Here is a 21,053-nt window from a genome sequence, read left to right as displayed (position 1 = left end):
AAAGATTTAGCTAAAGTTGTCATGTCTTAGTTCCCCCCCCCCCCTTGCACAAATGCTGATTATGTTGTTGTTATATATATTTTTTTAGCCTTTTCCACCAAGAAACGCAACCACGGGACGGGTGGTTCACATCTGCAACCTCCCTGAGGGCAGCTGCACAGAGAATGATGTCATCAACCTGGGAATTCCTTTCGGCAAAGTAACCAATTACATCCTGATGCGTTCTACCCATCAGGTAAGGCAACAGCACATTTATTTTCTTATCAATCAGTATTTGTGCTAAGCTACGTTGGATCTGCATACTGTATTTTATACACTGCTAATTATTTGCTACCTGCCAAGATTTATTATTTCGAGAACATTTCCTACTTTTACGAGCTATTTACTTTTTTTTAGTCATTGACATTAAATATTGATCTTAATTTTAGCATGAATATTTCTATTTTTTCTATTGTAGCTTGAAAAAATTTTTAATTGAGAAAATAACTATTCAAAAAAAATATTTTGGTTTTCCCCACATAAAAAAAAATCATGTTTAAAGATTCTGCAACATATTAAGGATGCTTAATTTAAGAATTGCATGTTGAACAATGCTTGTCTTTCTTATCATCTTTTTATCTTGAAAGTCCTGCTAATTTCTAGATTTATGAATTAATTAATTAGATGTATGGACAAATAATTTCACTAGTTTTTTAGTATTTTTTGTATTTTTTCAGCTCTTTTTTTGCAGTGTGTATATACACTATATGCTCAGAAGATATTAGTATAGTAAAGAAAATGTGGCGTTGTCCACACTAGGAGGGCCAAATGGCACAAAATGTAATAATTACATTTTTTTAAAATAATTACTTCAATGTGTCATTAATTAATGAGGGCCCGAGCAGCAGAGCAGGTGAAATGCAAAGCACCGCAAGGACCCTATTGAAATTGCAATGTTTTTTATTATTACTATTATTATTATTAGTATTATTATTCACCCCATTTAGACACCTTTTTGAAGCCCTTAACAAGCATGAAAACTCCCCAAATTTTGCAGGCACATCAAGTTCTGTAAAAGAAAATATAATTTGGGAATCCTGAAAATGAAATTTCAAAATTGTCTCTCTAGCGCCACCTTTAAAACTAGTTATATTTGTAATTATATACATTAACGTTTTATTGAATGTATCATTAATTTATTTTAAGTAAAATAAGTGTACGTTTAATTAATTATTTAATAGTTTAAATAATTATTTCATGATTTAATTATTTCACGACTTAATCATTTACTTAAAGATATAATTAATTGATGACACATTTAAGTAATTGTTTAAAGATTATTTATTTGTTTAATTTTGTCCGATTTGGGTTTTTTCCACAATAAATCATTAATTAAATAATTAAGTAAATATTTAATTAAATTATTAAATGTAAATTCATGTTGAATAAATTAGTAAGTATTTAATTCCAATCAACATTGATTAATGACACCTTTAAGTAATTGTTTAAAGATTTTTGTTTTTATTTATGTCCCATTTTGTCCTCATTAGCGCTTCGTGAACTAATTTTACCCGTCAAACACAACCATCAAAGTCAGTGGGCGAATCCTCACAACTGGTGACTTATTGGGCATTAATCATTAAATAAAAAATTGAATCACGAAACAATGAAATCAGTAATTAATGAAATTATGAAATAACTAATGAAATCATAAAATAAATAATTGAATAATTAAATGAAAAAATCAATGATTAATAAATGATTAAATACCTAAAATGTAATTTTACATTAAATAAATTAAGGACATATTTAACAAAACAATTAGGTAATTGATTCTAATTCCAATTAATTACTGAGGCATTTAAGTAATTACTTGAAGATGTATTTATCATTTAAATTTTGTACAGCGACATACACATGGAACTTTTTCTTTCAAATATTTTTAAATATTGGCTTACCTCAGATGTACACATTGAAACATGAAATCTTTACACAGACACTTGTGTTCATTTACAAATGTATCAAAAGACAGTGTCTGTAACACAGCATACACCAGCCTACCTTAGTTTCCTTTTGCTTTGGCTGGGTTGATCATCTTTGATTTTGGGGCTGTGTTGTGTTTTCGCCACAATGAGGGTGAGTCTATAACACACTAAATGGCTGACCTCAAGTTGGCGGCTGATTTGCAGCATTCAGATTGTCAGACATATACAACTAATTTGAAAGCACCCTGCAAGCCAGATTCCTTGCTAAACTCATGACGTTTCGTAGGCCAAACCCCTGATTGATTAAGGAGTGTGCGTGTTTTGTCCACATAGTGTAGGTACAGCGCATACATTTTAGTTGCCTTAATTTGACTGTTGATTGACGTACGACTCGTTCACAATAAGAACCACACAGTGTCAAATTGATGTCTGGTTATTATCAATTTCAATGTAGATGCAGCTTCTTCTGGGACTTTCGAACAGACAGTCTAAGAAGTGACATAAAAAGTTGTTTTTCATTATGTTGTCTCAAATCAGGCCTTTCTAGAGATGGCCTACATCGAAGCAGCTCAGGCCATGGTGCAGTACTACCAACTGACGCCAGCTTCCATAAACAATCAGAAACTTCTCATTCGAATGTCTAAGAGGTACCAGGAGCTGCAGCTTAAGGTAAGACGCCAACATGTGGACGTAGTATTTTTAACTGCTCTGCCTGGCTAAAGGGTCACAACCACTATTTAACTAACTTAACCATGGGGCCGATTGAGAAATATCCGTTTCTCATCTGTGGTCTGTATGAACCGCAGCAGTACTCAGTTGTAATAAGCTTTTCCACCACTTGTGGCAGTAATGAATATCTTGGAAAAACCTAAGAAATCTGGCGCTAAACTCATAGTTTCTTAAGCGCAGAAATTATGACTAAAATGGTAAAGCTGTATTTTCTCTTAGTCACGTTTCTTTCAGTTTAGTTAAGAAACATATTCATTATTCTTTTATTTTTATTTTAGCACAACATATTTGTATGTACATTTATCTTTAATTAGTTATTTATGAGGTTTATGTGTTAAATGAATAATAATATTTGTGATTAACACATGGTTTCATTTCATTTGAGAAGGTTGTAAACTATAAGTAGATTAGATATCATTATTGAATATAATTAAAATCAAGTAGGATTAATAATTTAGTGTTAAAATTGAGTGTACCTCAGTCCCTTTGTAGTGGAACATTTGGGTCCCTGGGTCAAAGGGGTTAAGAACCTCTGTTCTGTTGAATATTACTGCATGGGGAGAAAAGAAGGAAGCAGGGAAAACCTCTAAGAATATTGACCAAACTATTAAAATAGGATTAAGTTTGATTAACTGTCTAACACATTTTTAAACAGTGCGAAAACAGTTTATTGCATCATCAATACAAGTATATGAATACAAATTTTGGAAAGAAATAGGATCCTATTTCTTAAATGATAATATTCAATAAATACTGAATGCATTTTAGGTCATTAGAAACCCTCCATACACTGTTATTAAGCTTCCACACACTCCTAAACCACAAGGTTCTTAAACATTTTCTACACTCTTATGTAATTTTATCATATAAACTGTTAATTAGGAAGCACTTTTTTCAGCTGACTGAAAGAAATCGCAGGAGTTGCGTGCCGTGTTTGACATTGTGTTTTTTTGTCGTCACCATCATCGATCTCTTCCAGTTTTCTAAGCAATGTGTATATTACAAGTGACCGTTGTTTCTAAAGGATTAGTTCCATCTCAAACATTAAAGTATGTGTCGTCATTGTTTACTGCAAGTTTACAACCACTATTACGCACAGGAAAACACTGTCACTTAGGGTTTTGGAAGAAAATTGCAGGTCACATACTCTGTAATTGGTCCACCATCAACTAGATGTTTCTAAAAATACCTATTTTCAATTTTAAAATCAGTAATGCGCTGACACCATGGTAAGCCATAACTGTTAATAATAATTAATCATTCTTGACACTGGTTGTGATATTTCAGAAGCTTGCAAAATCAAAGCTAAAGGTGAACCAATAAAAACTTAGAGTGTGACCTTTTCTAATCAGGCAGTGCATGAACCAAAGCATTGGCTAAATTACATATTTTCTGTTTTGCAGAAACCAGGTAAAAATGTTCAGGCAATCATCCTAGACATTGCCACTCAACGGGAAAGAGACGAAACACATGAACTTGAGAAGTAAGGAAATGTTATCAATATTATTACTTATATAAGTAACTTCATCTACAGACTGGAAATAATCTGATGGTTGCCTTTCATGTCTTAGAGCAAGGTCAGATATTTCACCAAGATAGAACAAGAACACTGCTTTAAGCCACATCTGCTTTAGATGTTCTATACGTGTAACATGTCTATGTGCTGTTATTATCAGATACCTATAACAGGACATGGGTCGGAACAAATTAGATCAGCTTCCTCCTATCCTTTTGGACTTGTTAAGCTATCTAAGTGAAAGTGTGATTATTTTATTGTGCTTGTAAACTTTTAATATGATTCATATAAATTGATTGATTGATTGACTGGCCGTCCTGCAGCTACATGCCAGAGAGAGCCCGCTCCCGCAGCCCCATCAGCCGCTCCCTGAGCCCTCACTCACACAGTCCCAGTTTTACCTCATGCAGCTCAGCCCACAGCCCCCAGGCGGCCCCATGCAGAGGTCAGGAAAGAGGCAACAATGGTATAGGCCCTCGCCAAGGTTCTTGGGACTGGTCTTCACACTTTAGACGGGCAGAAGATGGAAAGGAGAGGGATGATATCAGGCGGAATGGCAGCAACATCGATAGTGACCGGCCCAATGAACGGCCAACTGACCGCTGGAAAACCTACGGGAAACCCTTGGATTATGGCATCTCTCGGTCTGCAGATGAGCGAGGAGGAGATGAAGGGATGAGAAGAAACAGAGACTTCCCACGAGGAAACCCTCAAGGCATGGCCTTTAACTCCTACAGAAACATGGAAGACAACTTCTACATGAGGTCTGACAAGGTGATCAGATCTCCATACTTAAGACGCGATACCAAGTCAAAGAGGAGGAATGGCAGTGATTACCAGAGTAGGTCGAAGTATCCGGAGAGCGAGATGAATGATGAACCATTTCGCAGAACCCCAGATGACAAGAAGCAGAGTCCTCCCTGCAGAGGGAGTAGAAAGTCCAGCAGAAGGTGCACCAATGCAGAGAAACATGACAGCCCAACAGGACATACTGTAAGTTATTAACAAGTGGAAGGCCCAGCAAAGTACATTCACTTATTTTTTTTATTTTCCAGGATGGCCGTTCTAAAGAACAGGCGTCACCCCAGAGCAGTAACAAGCCAGAAGATGCTATTGAGCTTTCTAAACTCAAGGAAAATGTACGTACAAGGAAGAATAATAACATTTCAATCCATCATATTCAACTCTGAAGGTTAATTGCAGAACATTAACAGCCTTTCTCTTGATCTGTTTGTCAGGAGAAGAGATTGGATGGTGGCGAAAACACTGACGATGAATGCTGGTATCCTAAGAACATGGAGGAATTTCTCACAGTTGATGAAGTAGGGGGAGAAGACGATTCCATTATTGAACCCGACCTTCCTGAGATGGAGGAGGATTTGACTGGTCCTACAGAATCTGCAGAGGAGCAAACACTTGCAATAGAAGAGCCTATACCATTGCCTGCCCCATCTTTGGAGGAGCAGAAGATGTGTGTGGAGGAATCTGTTCTGACGCAGATATGTGACGATGCTGAAGTACCAACTGAAACTTTGGAAGTTGAGAAAGTTGTTTCAACTGAGACCAGTGTACATGATATAATTCAGTGTCCTTGGACTCTTGAGCCACCTATGAAACAAATTCAGTGTCCTATGACTCCTGGACCACCTATCATGAAACAAACTCAGTGTCCTACGATTCCTGAGCCACCTATCATTAACCAAACTCTGTGTCCTATGACTCCTGAACCACCTATCATAAAACAAACTCCATGTCCTACGACTCCCGAACCACCTATCATGAAACAAACTCAGTGTCCTACGAGTCCTGAACCACCTGTCATGAAACAAACTCAGTGTCCTACGACTCCTGAGCCCCCTATCATGAAACAAATTCAGTGTCTTACGACTCCTGAACCGCCTATCATGAAACAAACTCTGTGTCCTACGACTCCTGAGCCCCCTATCATGAAACAAATTCAGTGTCTTACGACTCCTGAACCACCTATCATGAAACAAACTCTGTGTCCTACGACTTCTGAGACCCCTACCATGAAACAAATTCAGTGTCCTATGACTCCTGAGCAGCCTATCACTAACTTAAGTGGTTTTCCCAATGAGGATGTTAAGGTTGCGCTGGAAGAAACGTCCACTGAGGACAAAATCCCTGACAGCGGTTCCATAAAGGAGCCAGTAAAGAACCACATTGAAATAGCCGAGCAACACAGCAAGGTCCAGGATGTAGTTCAGGTCAAAGAGACCAGCTCTGATGTGACACAACACAAAGACATCAATGATAAAAAAGGTACTTCACACAAAATAAAATATGTTTTATACAGAGTATGTAACACAAAATTACAGGTTAATAGTATCATGTGACATCATCTATTCTGTGTAAACTGCGGCAAACCGGATCAAACATAGATAAAATTTGGTTTGACATTACAGCTTCTGACCCAACATATACATTGAACTTATTCTTTCAAAGATTTTTAAAGTTTCGTCAATTATACATTTGAATGTTTTATTTTTCTTATTTGTATGTTAATTGTCACGTAATTAATTTGTTGACTACCAACAAAAGGGACAATCCAACTTCAAACGGGAAGTTGCGAACAAACAAGCCTACACTGATTAAAATACAGGTAAACCTCACGGCATAATTTAATGAATTAAATAATCATAATCCACAACCACCTAATTTTTAGACAAATGTTATTTAGTAAAAATACTGGCGTGTCTCAGGTGTTCACACTGAAACATGAAATATTTACACAGGCGCTTGTGTTCATTTACAAATTTAACAAAAGACAGTGTCTGTAACACGACATACTCTAGCCCAGTGGTTATTAACCTTGTTGGAGGTACCGAACCCCACCAGTTTCATATGCACTTTCACCGAACCCTTCTTGAGTGACAAATAAACTGTTTTTTTTGTTTTATTTCAAATTCAAGACAAAGTTATATGTTTTTTTTACTAGTGCACAACATGAACCGTGCATGAACATCACCTTGTTCAAAGAACAAAACCAACACAGTGCATGAACTCACAAAAAATTACACACCTGCAAATCAGATGGAAAATTAGAGGGAACATTGTTTGGGGGTATCCATAATACTTAGACTTAGAATTATTTTTTATTGTCATTCAAATTTTAACTTTACAGTACAGATACGCCGAAAGGGAGAAGTTTTTATTTACACGATTGATAGAATGAAACTTTTATTAGTAGATTGCACAGTACAGTACATATTCCATACAATTGACCACTAAATGGTAACACCCGAATACGTTTTTCAACTTGTTTAATTAAGTCGGGGTCCACGTTAATCAATTCATGAGTCTGGTGTGTCTTGACCACTGCGGCGGAGGCTCTGCCGAACCCCTGAGGCCGACTCACCGAACCTCCCGGGTTCGATCGAACCCAGGTTAAGAACCACTGCTCTAGCCTATACCTTACCCGTGCCATGCAGCAACAGTTTCTTTTTTACGTTGGCTGACTTTATCATCTTTGGTTTTGTTGTGTGCATTTCTTCGTGTTTTCGCCACAATGAGGGTGAGTCCATAACACACTAAATGGCTGACAGATTGTGTGAGTGTGTTTGATATAATGTACACAATTTCACTGGTCCACCGTGACCCGTTTGGCAACTTCATTGGCCTGATGTGACAAAGCTAAATTTATTGGCGGCATGGGAAGCTTGTGAACCCGGAAAAATCCTTAAATTATCTGCAGCGATGTATAAAGCACAGGTTTCAAAGAGTGGAGGAAAAGTAGCAGCTCAGAGTACGGAAATTACGGTATATTATAAGGTTTTTGTTCATGACTATTTTGACTTTTTTTCTTATACTTTGATGTTTGTAGATATTGAAACCCCCTCATCGTCCATCGAGCAGGACAAGGTCGTCATTGAACACATCATGCCTTTGGGTAAGTACAATACATGATATCGTAGCACTGACTTTTTGTAGGAAATTGACGATAAGTTTTGCCAAAATTTTACTCCGGTATTTGTTTACCGTCTGAGTATTGTATGGCCGATCATTGGGCTAACAAACTGGTTCATTTGCCTGCGTATCAATCTGCGGATTCAAGTACCTAAACAAAGAATCCCACTCGTTGGTGAGTAGGTCATTGTGCCTTGTTTAGGTGACTTGGACTTTACAATACGGCACCATGAGGCCAAAGAAAGCTGCAAGTTCTGAGAGCCCTCTTATTAAGAATATGATCAAAACTGCTGAATTTCAGAATCAGAATCAGAAATACTTTATTAATCCCTGAGGGGAAATTAATATTTCCAGCACAATCCCATTCAAGAGCAGACAAACATTACAGGGAGACAGAACAGGATCGCGGACGGGTCTGCCAACTTTTGGCGCTCCTTACAAAAAAGGTGAGAAACAGGTTAACGCTGGGGAGGGAGGGGGTGATAAAAATTAAAAAATCAGTCTAAGCCCAGGCCACTGGAGAGGGGGCCCAGACTGAGGCCAAGAAAAAAAAACCTCATAGCCATAGCCCACATAAACGTGTGTAAGAGGGAAACATCAAAGAACACAAAGGACATTACAAGAACAGAGCTGATGCAACCAGCTGCCACTACAGCAGTGCCACTTCTACATACAGTCACAAAAGTCAAACAACAACAACAACAAAATTATAATCAACCAATAATATAGATTGCGCACACACGATTGCACCATGCATAAACAAGCAACCAAACAAAAGCATAATTTCAACACTCACACACACTGTGGTGTCCTCTGTGGTGTTCTACGCCATCGTCTGCTGGGGTGGGAGGGAGCATGGCCAGAGACAGGAGCAGACCCAACAAAGCAACCCTCGGCCGCCTATCAATTTAAAAAAATTTAAGAAAGTACTCTCCACTCAGTGATGTCTTTGCCAACAAGGGTCTTTGATAAAGTATAAGTGATGTTACATTTTCATTCATCCATTTCATTTCTGCATGTAAAATTATAATTATTCTCTATGAAATGTGTTTTGAGTGGATGTTTGTAGGTGTCTGAAATGGAATAATCGGATTCATCGTCATCATTTCCTACGGGAAAAAAATTGATGCATGCTAATTGTTTTTTTTCCGACCTTTTGGACTGAAATACTGACAGAAACTGAGGAACCACTGAAGAGTTGTTCTAGAGCAGGGGTGTCAAATGTACGGCCCGCAGGCCTGAACAGGTTTTATCCTGCCCGCGGGATGAGTTTGCTAAGTATAAAAATGAGCCGAAATTTTTGAATGAAATGAACTGCTGTTCTAAATGTGTCCACTCGATGTCGCAATAGCAATTCTTTGCATCTTTGTAGATGATGCAACATATGTAAAAAAAATCAACAACATGAAGTTCGAGGAAAATTAGCAAACTACATAAATAACATCCTGTAATTTGATTTTGATATTATTTTTTTTTATCTCGATAGATTGAAAATTAACACCAATGAGTTGACTGATGAACATTATCACATAAATTATTCAGAAAGTATAAATAACGACAAATAAAGTATATATACTATTAACCGCAACATGTAATTGTAAAAAAACAACAACATTATTAGGCTTTGTACATTTTCAGAATGTGCTTGTTCTATTTTTAAACAAAAAAAACTATCTGAAATTGTCTTTATTTTTAAGGTATTGTGACGTGATTTTACCAGTCCGGCCCGCTTGGGAGTAGATCTTTCTCCATGTGGCCCCCCGGTCTAAAACGAGTTTGACACCCCGGCTCTAGAGTCATTGAGGCAATTTATATTTCATCATTATAGCGGTCTCGAGATCATGGACCTCGGCATCATCCGTCTTTCGTGTGAACGTTAAAGCGTTATCATGTCCGCTGCTAATAACGGCACTGACAACCTGTTGCATTAGCACTTTAATTGACGGGAATTGGCCAGCCACTTGCTGACCTATTTCCGTGAGCTCCTTGTGAACTGCACCCATGAGGGATGAGTATTTATATTATTATTAGCCTTGGAATGACACGTCTGCAGCACATTGCCAGTGGCCGGCCGGCTGCATGGGGACTCGCATAAGCCGCTGCCGTGTGGCAACAATAGATCACGGCGCACACATGAGCGCTGTGTCTGCCATGAGTAATGGGACTATTTTGGCTCGATGATGCCGCCGTGTCAGTGTTCTTGTCCAGAACAAAATCAGCACAACTGAAATAGCCTGGGCACTGATTATCTTTCGAAATATGACCGAACCTCTCGTTTATAATAATTTATTTCAAATGTTATGGTTGAATCATTCAAGTAGCACAAAATAACTTGTTATTCACCCTCCATCCATCCATCCATCCATCCATCTTCTTCCGCTTATCTGAAGTCTGGTCGCGGGGGCAGCAGCCCAAGCAGGGAAGCCAAGACTTCCCTCTCCCCAGCCACTTTGTCCAGCTCTTCCCGGGGGATCCCGAGGCGTTCCCAGGCCAGCCGGGAGACATAGTCTTCCCAACGTGTCCTGGGTCTTCCCCGTGGCCTCCTACCGGTCGGACGTGCCCTAAACACCTCCCTTGGGAGGCGTTCGGGTGGCATCCTGAGCAGATGCCCGAACCACCTCATCTGGCTCCTCTCCATGTGGAGGAGCAGCGGCTTTACTTTGAGCTCCCCCCAGATGGCAGAGCTTCTCACCCTATCTCTAAGGGAGAGCCCTTAGAAACTCATTTCGGCCGCTTGTACCTGTGATCTTGTCCTTTCGGTCATAACCCAAAGCTCATGACCATAGGTGAGGATGGGAATGTAGATCGACCGGTAAATTGAGAGCTTTGCCTTCCGGCTCAGCTCCTTCTTCACCACAACGGATCGATACAGCGTCCGCATTACTGAAGATGCCGCACCGATCCGCCTGTCGATCTCACGATCCACTCTTCCCTCACTCGTGAACAAGACTCCGAGGTACTTGAACTCCTCCACTTGGGGCAGGGTCTCCTCCCCAACCCGGAGATGGCACTCCACCCTTTTCCGGGCGAGAACCATGGACTCGGACTTGGAGGTGCTGAAACGTTATTCATCCTATGTGCTGAAATGTCGAGCCTGAAATATTGGTGGTCACATGCTACGTTCCAGCTTTGGACGCTGTAAATAACCCTGTTAGTATTGTGCGATGTAGACGATATAATGATTTAAATTTGGCAGACGATGTGAAGTGAAGTGAATTATATTTATATAGCGCTTTTCTCTAGAGGCTCAAAGCGCTTTACACAGTGAAACCCATTATTTACATCTTTAAGCTGCATTTAAACCAGTGTGGGTGACACTGGGAGCAGGTGGGTAAAGTGTCTTGCCCAAGGACACGGCGGCAGTGACGAGGATGGCATAAGCTTCATTCCGGCTGCTACCACCAGGTTTTAAAGTCCCACTTGCCCGAAAAAACATATGTAAAAAAAACTTTCATTCCCACTGCCCTCCTCACTTTAAACACAATAGATGAACACTGTTGCATCATCTTTTATATATTTTACATTTTGTTTCTACGTTTTATTTTATATTTCATCTCCTATTGTTTGTTCCTGTAAGTTTGTCTTAGAGCCTGTCGAATATGAATATTGGTTTTGTAACAGACAATAAAGGCTATCTATCTATCTATCTATCTATTTATCTATCTATCTATCTATCTATCTATCTATCTATCTATCTATCTATCTATCTATCTATCTATCTATCTATCTATCTATCTATCTATCTATCTATCTATCTATCTATCTATCTATCTATCTATCTATCTATCTATCTATCTATCTATCTATCTATCTATCCATCTAACTGTCTGTCTGTCTGTCTGTGTCTGTATCTGTCTCTGTCTATCTATCTATCTATCTATCTATCTATCTATCTATCTATCTATCTATCTATCTATCTATCTATCTATCTATCTATCTATCTATCTATCTATCTATCTATCTATCTATCTATCTATCTATCTATCTATCTATCTATCTATCTATCTATCTATCTATCTATCTATCTATCTGTCTGTCTGTCTGTCTGTCTGTCTGTCTGTCAGACATTCTGATGTCATGCCACATGTGACACTACACAACATTTTCACCAAGTAGCACCTCAGTAATCACTTGTCTCTCCAAGTACCAACATCATGACAAACATTAAATGACAGTAGTGTAGTAGGCTTAAGTATTCATTGAAAACATGATCAACAACAGTACTCCATATACCAGGGGTTCCCAAACTTTTAGACTTGGGGGCCGCATTGGGTTAAAACAATTTGGCCGGGGGCCGGGCTGTATATATACAGTGTGTGTGTATATATATATATATATATATATATATATATATATATATATATATATATATATATATATATATATATATATATATATATATATATATATATATATATATATATATATATATATATATATATATATATATATATATATATATATATATATATATATATATATATATATATATATATATATATATATATATATATATATATATATATATATATATATATATATATTTATATATATATATATATATATGTATATATGTATGTGTGGGGAAAAAAATCACAAGACTATTTCATCTCTACAGGCCTGTTTCATGAGGGGTTTCCTCAATCCTCAGGAGAAAATCTCCTGAGGATTGAGGAAACCCCTCATGATACAGGCCTGTAGAGATGAAATAGCCTTGTGATTTTTTTTTTTCCCCACACATACATATTACGCTCTACCACGGTATCGAGCAATATTTTTTTGGATAATCTAATTAAGACATATATATATATATATATATATAGGCAGCACGGTAGCACAGGGGTTAGTGCATGTGCCTTACAATACGAAGGTCCTGAGTAGTCCTCAGTTCAATCCCGGGCTCGGGATCTTTCTGTGTGGAGTTTGCATGTTCTCCCCGTGACAGCGTGGGTTCCCTCCGGGTACTCCGGCTTCCTCCCACCTCCAAAGACATGCACCTGGGGATAGGTTGATTGGCAACACTAAATTGACCCTAGTGTGTGAATGTTGTCTGTCTATCTGTGTTGGCCCTGTGATGAGGTGGCGACTTGTCCAGGGTGTACCCCGCCTTCCGCCCGATTGTAGCTGAGATAGGCTCCAGCACCCCCCGCGGCCCCAAAAGGGACAAGCGGTAAAAAAATGGATGGATGGAGGATATATATATATATATATATATATACATACAGTACAGGCCAAAAGTTTGGACACACCTTTCTCCTCATTCAATGCGTTTTCTTTATTTTCATGACTATTTACATTGTAGATAGTCACTGAAGGCATCAAAACTATGAATGAACACATGTGGAGTTATGTACTTAACAAAAAAAGGTAAAATAACTGAAAACATCTTTTATATTCTAGTTTCTTCAAAATAGCCACCCTTTGCTCTGATTACTGCTTTGCACACTCTTGGCATTCTCTCGATGAGCTTCAAGCACACCTGTGGAGTGAAAACCCTTTCAGGTGACTACCTCTTGAAGCTCATCGAAAGAATGCCAAGAGTGTGCAAAACAGTAATATATATTCCGAGCGCGAGGATGTCATTTTATCGATGGGAAAATGCATTTTTAGACAATATGATTTGCCTGAAAAGCTAGGAGACACAGAGAGTAACAAGCAGTAGAAAATGGATTAGAAAGAACAGATTTAAAAAATATATAATTAAAAAAAATAAAATAAATAAAAAAATAAAAAATAAAAAAATAAATATATATATATATATATATATATATATATTCACAAGACCCAAGTTTAAAAAAATAAAAATAAATAAATTATTTTTAAAAAAATATATATATATATATATTTTATTTTTTATTTTTTATAATTTATTTATTTTTTTTTTTTTAAACTTGGGTCTTCCCGCGGGCTGGATTTTGGACGCTGGCGGGCCGGATCCAGCCCGCGGGCTGTATTTTGGGAACCCCTGCCATATACGGTACATATTTACAGACTTCCTGGGCATACCACTAGATGGACACACATCGAGACTCACTGACTTAGTATTTGTGTTGTGACTTGAGAGTCAAGGTAAATAACGCTGAATTGTAAATGAATTCATGAACATTGGACTAGAGTAAATTGGAGTTCCCTTATGTTTGTCACATGTTTTTCTGGAACTTTGCAGGAGTGGAGTTTATCGAGCCACGGACTGGTTTCTTCTGTAAACTTTGCGAACTGTTCTACAGCAGCGAGGAGACGGCAAAGATGAGTCACTGCCGCAGCACGGTGCACTACAGGAACCTACAGGTGTGTGCAGGGAACTGTACCCACAGCCGCTTTACCTCATATTAGTGCAAACGTGTGCATGAGTGATGTGCAGATCTACACTGGAATATCGATACAGCTGATACCAAATCTTAATGAGTCACTCAATATTATAAAACAGCAAGTGCATGTGTATAGGATACAAATATCATTTGTTTTGCACTATGATTTTATATTGTTTTAATATGATTCCAGCAACACTTAAAATACAATACTTTTTAAATTGTACCTTTCAATTTTACTATTAGGTATATTTGCACAAAGTATCTGTATCGGATCTGTATCGTCGATACCATTCTGAATTTTATTCAGTACCGTAAGTGGTATTGCACATCACTAGTGTGAATCTACTGTAACACCGGACACCAATTCTGAGTCATTCTAATGGACTCACTTTGGCCCCGTTTACACTGCACACCAAATCTGATTTTTTTTGCCCTAAAGTGACACAGATCAATTTTTTTTTTTTTGTTAGTCTAAACCACAAGTGTCAAACTCAAGGCCCGGGGGCCATATCTGGCCCGCCACCTCATTTTTTGTGGCCATGCGTCTATTTGTTTTCTACATGCAGTCAACTTTCTGTTTTGACAGAAAAAAATACAAGTACTGTATGCAATTTCATATATTTTAAACGTAATCTAATATTGCGACAAATAATATATCATCACACATTCCAAACATCAAAATAAGTACTTAAATAGCTGCTCGACTCATGACTTTTGAAGCAACTTATCCATCAAAATGTACAATGTAAAAATACATTTGCAGTAAAAAAACTGGTAGCTCAGTTGCCAGAATTTTACCATAAAAACACGAAACCAAAAAATGTGTAATATAGTTTTTCCATCTACAGTAACACACTGTACAAACAACGACTGTAGGTTTTACAGTAAAACAGTGATTTGAAAAAAAAAAACTGTTTTGAAAAATAAAGCTAACGTCCATGTGGCCTCTACTTAACAGTCATAAAAAGATTAGAACCCTCCCAAATATTTTATACTATATATATTCATTCATACATAATAGTACTTTATTTATTTTAATGTACAAAAACACATTTTTAAGGTGTGGTGACATTTATTTTTATTGTGTAGTAGTCGTAGCAACTTCCTTATTCATTTATGAACTGCCCATGCAAGGGGCGTGGGGGCCACATTGGGGCCACTATTTGGCTTGTGCGCTTTTACACTGGAGTCTGATAAAGATCACATTATAGTTGCAATGTAAACAGCTGGAAAAAATCTGTTTTAGAAAAAAAATGGATTCAAGCCACGTTGGCCAGCAGTAGTCAATGTGGCAGTAAATCTAAAATATGGCAAAAAATGCTAAAAACACAAACACTGCATGTTCTCCTCAGCCATAACCACTATTTGAGTGTGTATTTGTGTGTTCATTTTACACGATTGGACATCCGGCACCAAGTTTCAAATTTCTCTGTTGGCCAGCAGCTGGTGCAGATTGGACGAGAAACGATTCCCCGCCATTAAATGTGTGACATTCCCCAAAGAAAAATGGTCCTCACACTTGTGCTGTCAATCAAAGCTGAATGTGTGTGTGTACTGTACTGGCAATGCAAAATCAACACTGGATGTTGGTCAATGAAACCACAGATTGTAAATGACACCGATTGTAGTGCAAAGTATTGTTACAAAATGTACCACCGGGAAATAGCTCATTGGAATAATAATTAGTTGGAAAGCAAAGTGTAGAGGTTGCCTTCTAGTGGGTTCCTCGGACCACCACCAGTGTTGGGACTAACGCGTTACTAAGTAACGCGTTACTGTAACGCCGTTAGTTTCGGCGGTAACTAGTAATCTAACGCGTTATTTTTTTATATACAGTAACTCAGTTACCGTTACTGCATGATGCGTTACTGCGTTATTTTACGTTATTTTTATGTAGTATCGTCTAGAAACTGAAGATCTGAGTGTGTTTTATTGGAGCGCTCCGGTGGAAAAGAAGAGGCGTGCTTTCCCCCACCCACAGAAAGCACGCCTCCCCGCAGGGAAGACGTTCCTCCAGAGCCGTACTTCGGGTCTAACAACCTTCACTTTACCCGGAAGAGGGTCTTTACAGCTGAGGGTGAATGACGAGCCCGGCGGTTTGTTGCAACTTTGTGACTTTATTGCACGCAGCCATCCACCAAGCTAGAGCACCTACACGCACTCACTGTCGCCGCTCCCTCACCTCTCTCGCCCACTCACTCACTGACGTCACTCACCTCTCATGCTGTCATATCTTAAAGGGCCACACACACACACATACGCTACTCTCATAACAACTAACAAGACATCATGGCGAAGCCAGAAGTCGAGTTTTTTAACATGGAGACATTCTCAATACTTTTCTTTTGTCGAGCACAAAGAAAATAACATTTTAGTTAAATGTAAGTTGTGTCTTGGATCAAAGATCCTATCTACTTAGAGTTAAAGTTAAAGTGCCATTATGTAGCAGCTATTTAAAATAGTTTTGTCAATTTTTTCTGGCCTGAAATAAATTGGCCCTTTGAAACATATCTTTGTCTTTGTGTGTTGTATGTAGACCACATTGCTTTCTGAGTTCAGTGATGCAAATGCATGTCAAGTTGATCAACAGATTGTATTATTCTCCAGTGCAATAACAGCACTGAAATAAAGGCTAAAAGGGCATTAATGGGAGCCTTAAAAAAAAGGGGGGGGAAAAGAAGTAACTAAATAGTTACTTTTCACAGTAACGCATTACTTTCTGGTGTAAGTAACTGAGTTAGTAACTGAGTTACTTTTGAAATAAAGTAACTAGTAATTGTAACTAGTTACTGGTTTTCAGTAACCAACCCAACACTGACCACCACACACTGCCACGAGAGCCCGGATTTCAGGGTACAACACTGTTTTATTTGCATAAATGTGGAGAGGCTTTTGCTTTCCAGCAAAATGTCTTTCTCTTTGTTTGTCTCTCTCTCTCTCTCTCTCTCTCTCTCTCTCTCTCTCTGGCTCCCACTCCAACTCCAACTACGTGTCTCATTCCGGCTGCTGCTAATAAAGGCGACAAGTGATTAGATAACAAGGCCCACCTGGGCCATTTACCCACCTGTCGCTGTCTTTGAGGCCGGTCCTGGCACACCTCGTTCCGCGGCAGGCCCGCAGGCCACACCCCCCTCCGGCTATAAGCTAATGCTTGCGAGTTACTGTGGCTTTTGAAACACCAACTAATGGCAGGGATGCTTTTAAATCACATTTTTGCTTGCAACTTAAAGCTTAAAGGAGAACTGCACTTTTTTTTGCAATTTTGCCTATCATTTACAATCCTTATGAGAGACAAGCACTCATACGTTTTCTTTTTTTATGCATTTTAACTTGTTAATAAACACTGGTAAAAGTCAGCTAACAATGGAGGTTGTGGGAGTCATGTGGCGTTTGTTGCCTCAAAGGGTCGTATTCAGCCGACGTCACGTGCGGCTCATTAAATATGTGAGATTCGAAGCGTCTGTTGTCGTAGCGTTTTGGGCGGCATCTAACAATGCCATATGCTTGTGTTGTTTTCGACTGATGTTTTGATAAGACGGGGAGAAACACACATATTCATAAACGGCGCATACAACAAAAACAACAAGACAACAAACATGGCTGTAGACGCAAAGTTAGATCATTAAATGCAACCTTACCAGAGCAAAAACAATGCATATTTATCCGGGAGAGTCTTGATACCAACTTCCTTGACCCAGCCACGCACAAAAAAGTTGTAGACCTCCATGCTTTTCCAAGTTTGCATTAGTTTTGTCGTGTAGAATGACGTCTGGAGCACCAGATGGATAATCCTTGATATCATTCTACAAATATTTTTTTAATAAACTACAGAAATCTATTCTATTGTATAGTTAGATTTTTTGCTCATATCTGCTTTCAGTGGTAAGATCTAAGCCCCTTGCGTACTCAGATCGTTCGCACTGTTTGCTGCACAGTAGCCATGTTAGTTGCTGGTCTCGCTTTGCTCGACATTTTTAATTCTAAGAGAGACAAAACTCAAATAGAATTTGAAAATCCAAGAAAATATTTTAAAGACTTGGTCTTCACTAACTGACAAAGAAACAGATAACAGATTTGGTGTCCAGTTCAAAGTGTGACATGATTTATTAAAAAAATTGAGAGTTGACTTTTGTATTTTACCTGAGCTATTATTTGTACAAAAATGGTGCAAAGTAATTCATGATTTGTTAAAAAATGTTAGTGGCTAGCTAGTTAAAATGGGAATATTGTGATTTCACAAGACTGTCTTAGAAGTGATCATTTGAAAATGTTCAATTTGAAAAATGTGCACTTAGAGAAAATATAAAAATAAAGTGTTGCATATTGATATTTATCTGTTTCTATATATATTTATTGTGAGAAATCATTAAGATAATCAGTGTTTCCACAAAGATAAATATCATTAATTAATAATAATAACATAGAGTTAAAGGTCAATTGAGCAAATTGGCCATTTCTGGCAATTTATGTATCAAACTGGTAGCCCTTCGCATTAATCAGTACCCAAGAAGTAGCACTTGGTTTCAAAAAGGTTGGTGACCCCTGCTCTAATGTGTGTGAGCACCTTATTTCAGGATTGCGTTCCTCTTACAGAGGTGACCATTTGACCTAATTTTTTTCTACGTCTTGGTGTATTGCAATCACCTCTGGATAAGTCCCTAGTGTCAAAACAGTCTTAAGTTGAGGTACCAATGTAGTTCAAGGCAACAAAGCACTGATTAAAAAAGAAGCACATTAACTGGCCAAACTGATCTCTTCACCTTATTCCCATTCAAAAATACATGTGTGGTTAGCTAAAACTTTGACTTGCCGAGCGACAGCCTCAAAACGTTTAGGCTTTGGAGCATGTCTAGAAAGGAGTGCGTCTGCAGATGAATGTTCACAAATGCACTACAAAAAATGTCTGACCTCTGTGCTTGCCCACATGTTTCAACACCAAGTAGCCATCTTATATACACTCTGTTTCAGGAGCATATACTTATATCACTCAATCAAAGACACATTAATATACAGTAAAACATTTAATTGTTGTTAAACAAAATCAATATAAAAAATCATTGTCAAAGGGTCAACTTGCAAACTCAGCAGAGAGTTGAATAATTGCTCCCTTACTGTACGTCTCTTGACTTTTGGAATGTCATTTCTAACACTTTTCTTGTTTTTTATGTCCCCTCATGCAGAAGTATCTGTCCCAGCTGGCTCAAGAGAGTCTGCATTTTGGATTTTCCACGACACAGTGACATCATGTGGACATATCAACGTTGTACAGCAGGCGTAACCTTGAAGACATTGGGGGAGTAAAACTTGAATAACTGAATTGTCACTGACAGCCTAAACAATAAATGTTGTACATAGTCAAGTGTAATGTATATTTATGTATTTATTGTTAAAGAACTGTTCCTGAACCGGAACCTTAGACACGTGTTTGACTTGGCATGTCGTCACTAAATCAACTCCTTTAAAGACAAAATCTGACTTCCTGTCGAAATTACAAAATGAGCTACAAAGTCACTTAAAAATGATGCCAATGAATGTTTTTACTCAGGGGAAACTGAGGCAAATTCTCAGGGTCATTGAATTTGTTGGAAGAGATTTCAGTGTGTTGTATTTCCAACTTCTTGATAACTGGAGTCTTTCTGCGGCGCTTCTTGTTTTTCTTGTGTGCACTACTGTTGTCTTTCAGGTCAGACGTCACATCATTTGTACGCCAGTTGATAAATGTCACATTGAAATTCAGCCATCCATAGTCCTAGTCAATCTGGCTTGATGCCTTAAAAATGCAATACAGTGCCTTAAACTGGACCATTTATTGGAGTTTAAAATGCCTAACAGTTATTGTTCCACAGGATTTTCATGCCAGACTTATTTTGTATTCTGTCCAAGTTTATCCAGTTTTGTTGATATCTGAAATGTTCATGTGAATAAATATTTCACAAGATCACATCAGGTTTTTTTTTCAAATTAGTAATGTCCAGTAACCACACATAATTAGCTATTGTTGAACTTGCACCTTATGTATAAACAACCTGCGCAGTACAACCAGTGGTTCTCAAACTTTTTTCACCAAGTACCGCCTCAAAAAAAACTTGGCTCTCCAAGTAAATTATATTTATATAGCGCTTTTTCTCTAGTGACTCAAAGCGCTTTACATAGTGAAACCCAATATCTAAGTTACATTTAAACCAGTGTGGGTGGCACTGGGAGCAGGTGGGTAAAGTGTCTTGCCCAAGGACACAACGGCAGTGACTAGGATGGCGGAAGCGGGGATCGAACCTGGAACCCTCAAGTTGCTGGCACGGCCACTCTACCAACCGAGCTATACCGCCCCCAAGTACCACTATAATGACCAACAAAAAAATACAGTAGTGTAGTCGGCCTAAGCATTCATTAAAAACAAGGCAAAGGTTTTATTTTACAAATATGTTTAATATTTTGGCCACTGTAACATTACACACAGTTTGAACAGTAACACTGTGTTTGAATATAGGAAAATAATACACTGTAATTTAATCAAGTAATTCTTTGACGTACCTCTAGATGGCCTCCGCGTGCCACAGTTTGACAATAAAATGCTCAATTATTGATGTATGTATTTATTCATATAGC

The 21,053-nt window shown here is 38.1% G+C and overlaps 1 protein-coding gene across 1 annotated transcript in view; it reads left to right on the top strand.

The window, feature by feature from the left end:
* rbm20 (RNA binding motif protein 20) overlaps positions 1 to 20,331 on the top strand; it is a 112,883-nt gene extending 92,552 nt beyond the window's left edge. The window contains exons 9-17 of the mRNA XM_062033586.1: positions 89 to 235; positions 2,502 to 2,633; positions 4,097 to 4,176; positions 4,533 to 5,202; positions 5,265 to 5,348; positions 5,448 to 6,492; positions 8,054 to 8,119; positions 14,303 to 14,424; positions 19,628 to 20,331. Of these exons, the coding sequence (XP_061889570.1) occupies positions 89 to 235; positions 2,502 to 2,633; positions 4,097 to 4,176; positions 4,533 to 5,202; positions 5,265 to 5,348; positions 5,448 to 6,492; positions 8,054 to 8,119; positions 14,303 to 14,424; positions 19,628 to 19,687 (2,406 nt within the window). The 3' untranslated portion in view covers positions 19,688 to 20,331. The remainder of the gene's footprint in view (positions 1 to 88; positions 236 to 2,501; positions 2,634 to 4,096; positions 4,177 to 4,532; positions 5,203 to 5,264; positions 5,349 to 5,447; positions 6,493 to 8,053; positions 8,120 to 14,302; positions 14,425 to 19,627) is intronic.
* Positions 20,332 to 21,053: the final 722 nt, after the last annotated feature.

Source organism: Entelurus aequoreus, linkage group LG22 (genome assembly GCF_033978785.1).
Source record: "Entelurus aequoreus isolate RoL-2023_Sb linkage group LG22, RoL_Eaeq_v1.1, whole genome shotgun sequence".
In the NCBI taxonomy this organism is placed as follows: Eukaryota; Metazoa; Chordata; class Actinopteri; order Syngnathiformes; family Syngnathidae; genus Entelurus; species Entelurus aequoreus.
Note: the sequence above shows the minus strand (reverse complement) of the source record. Positions and strands in the feature narration are given on the sequence as shown.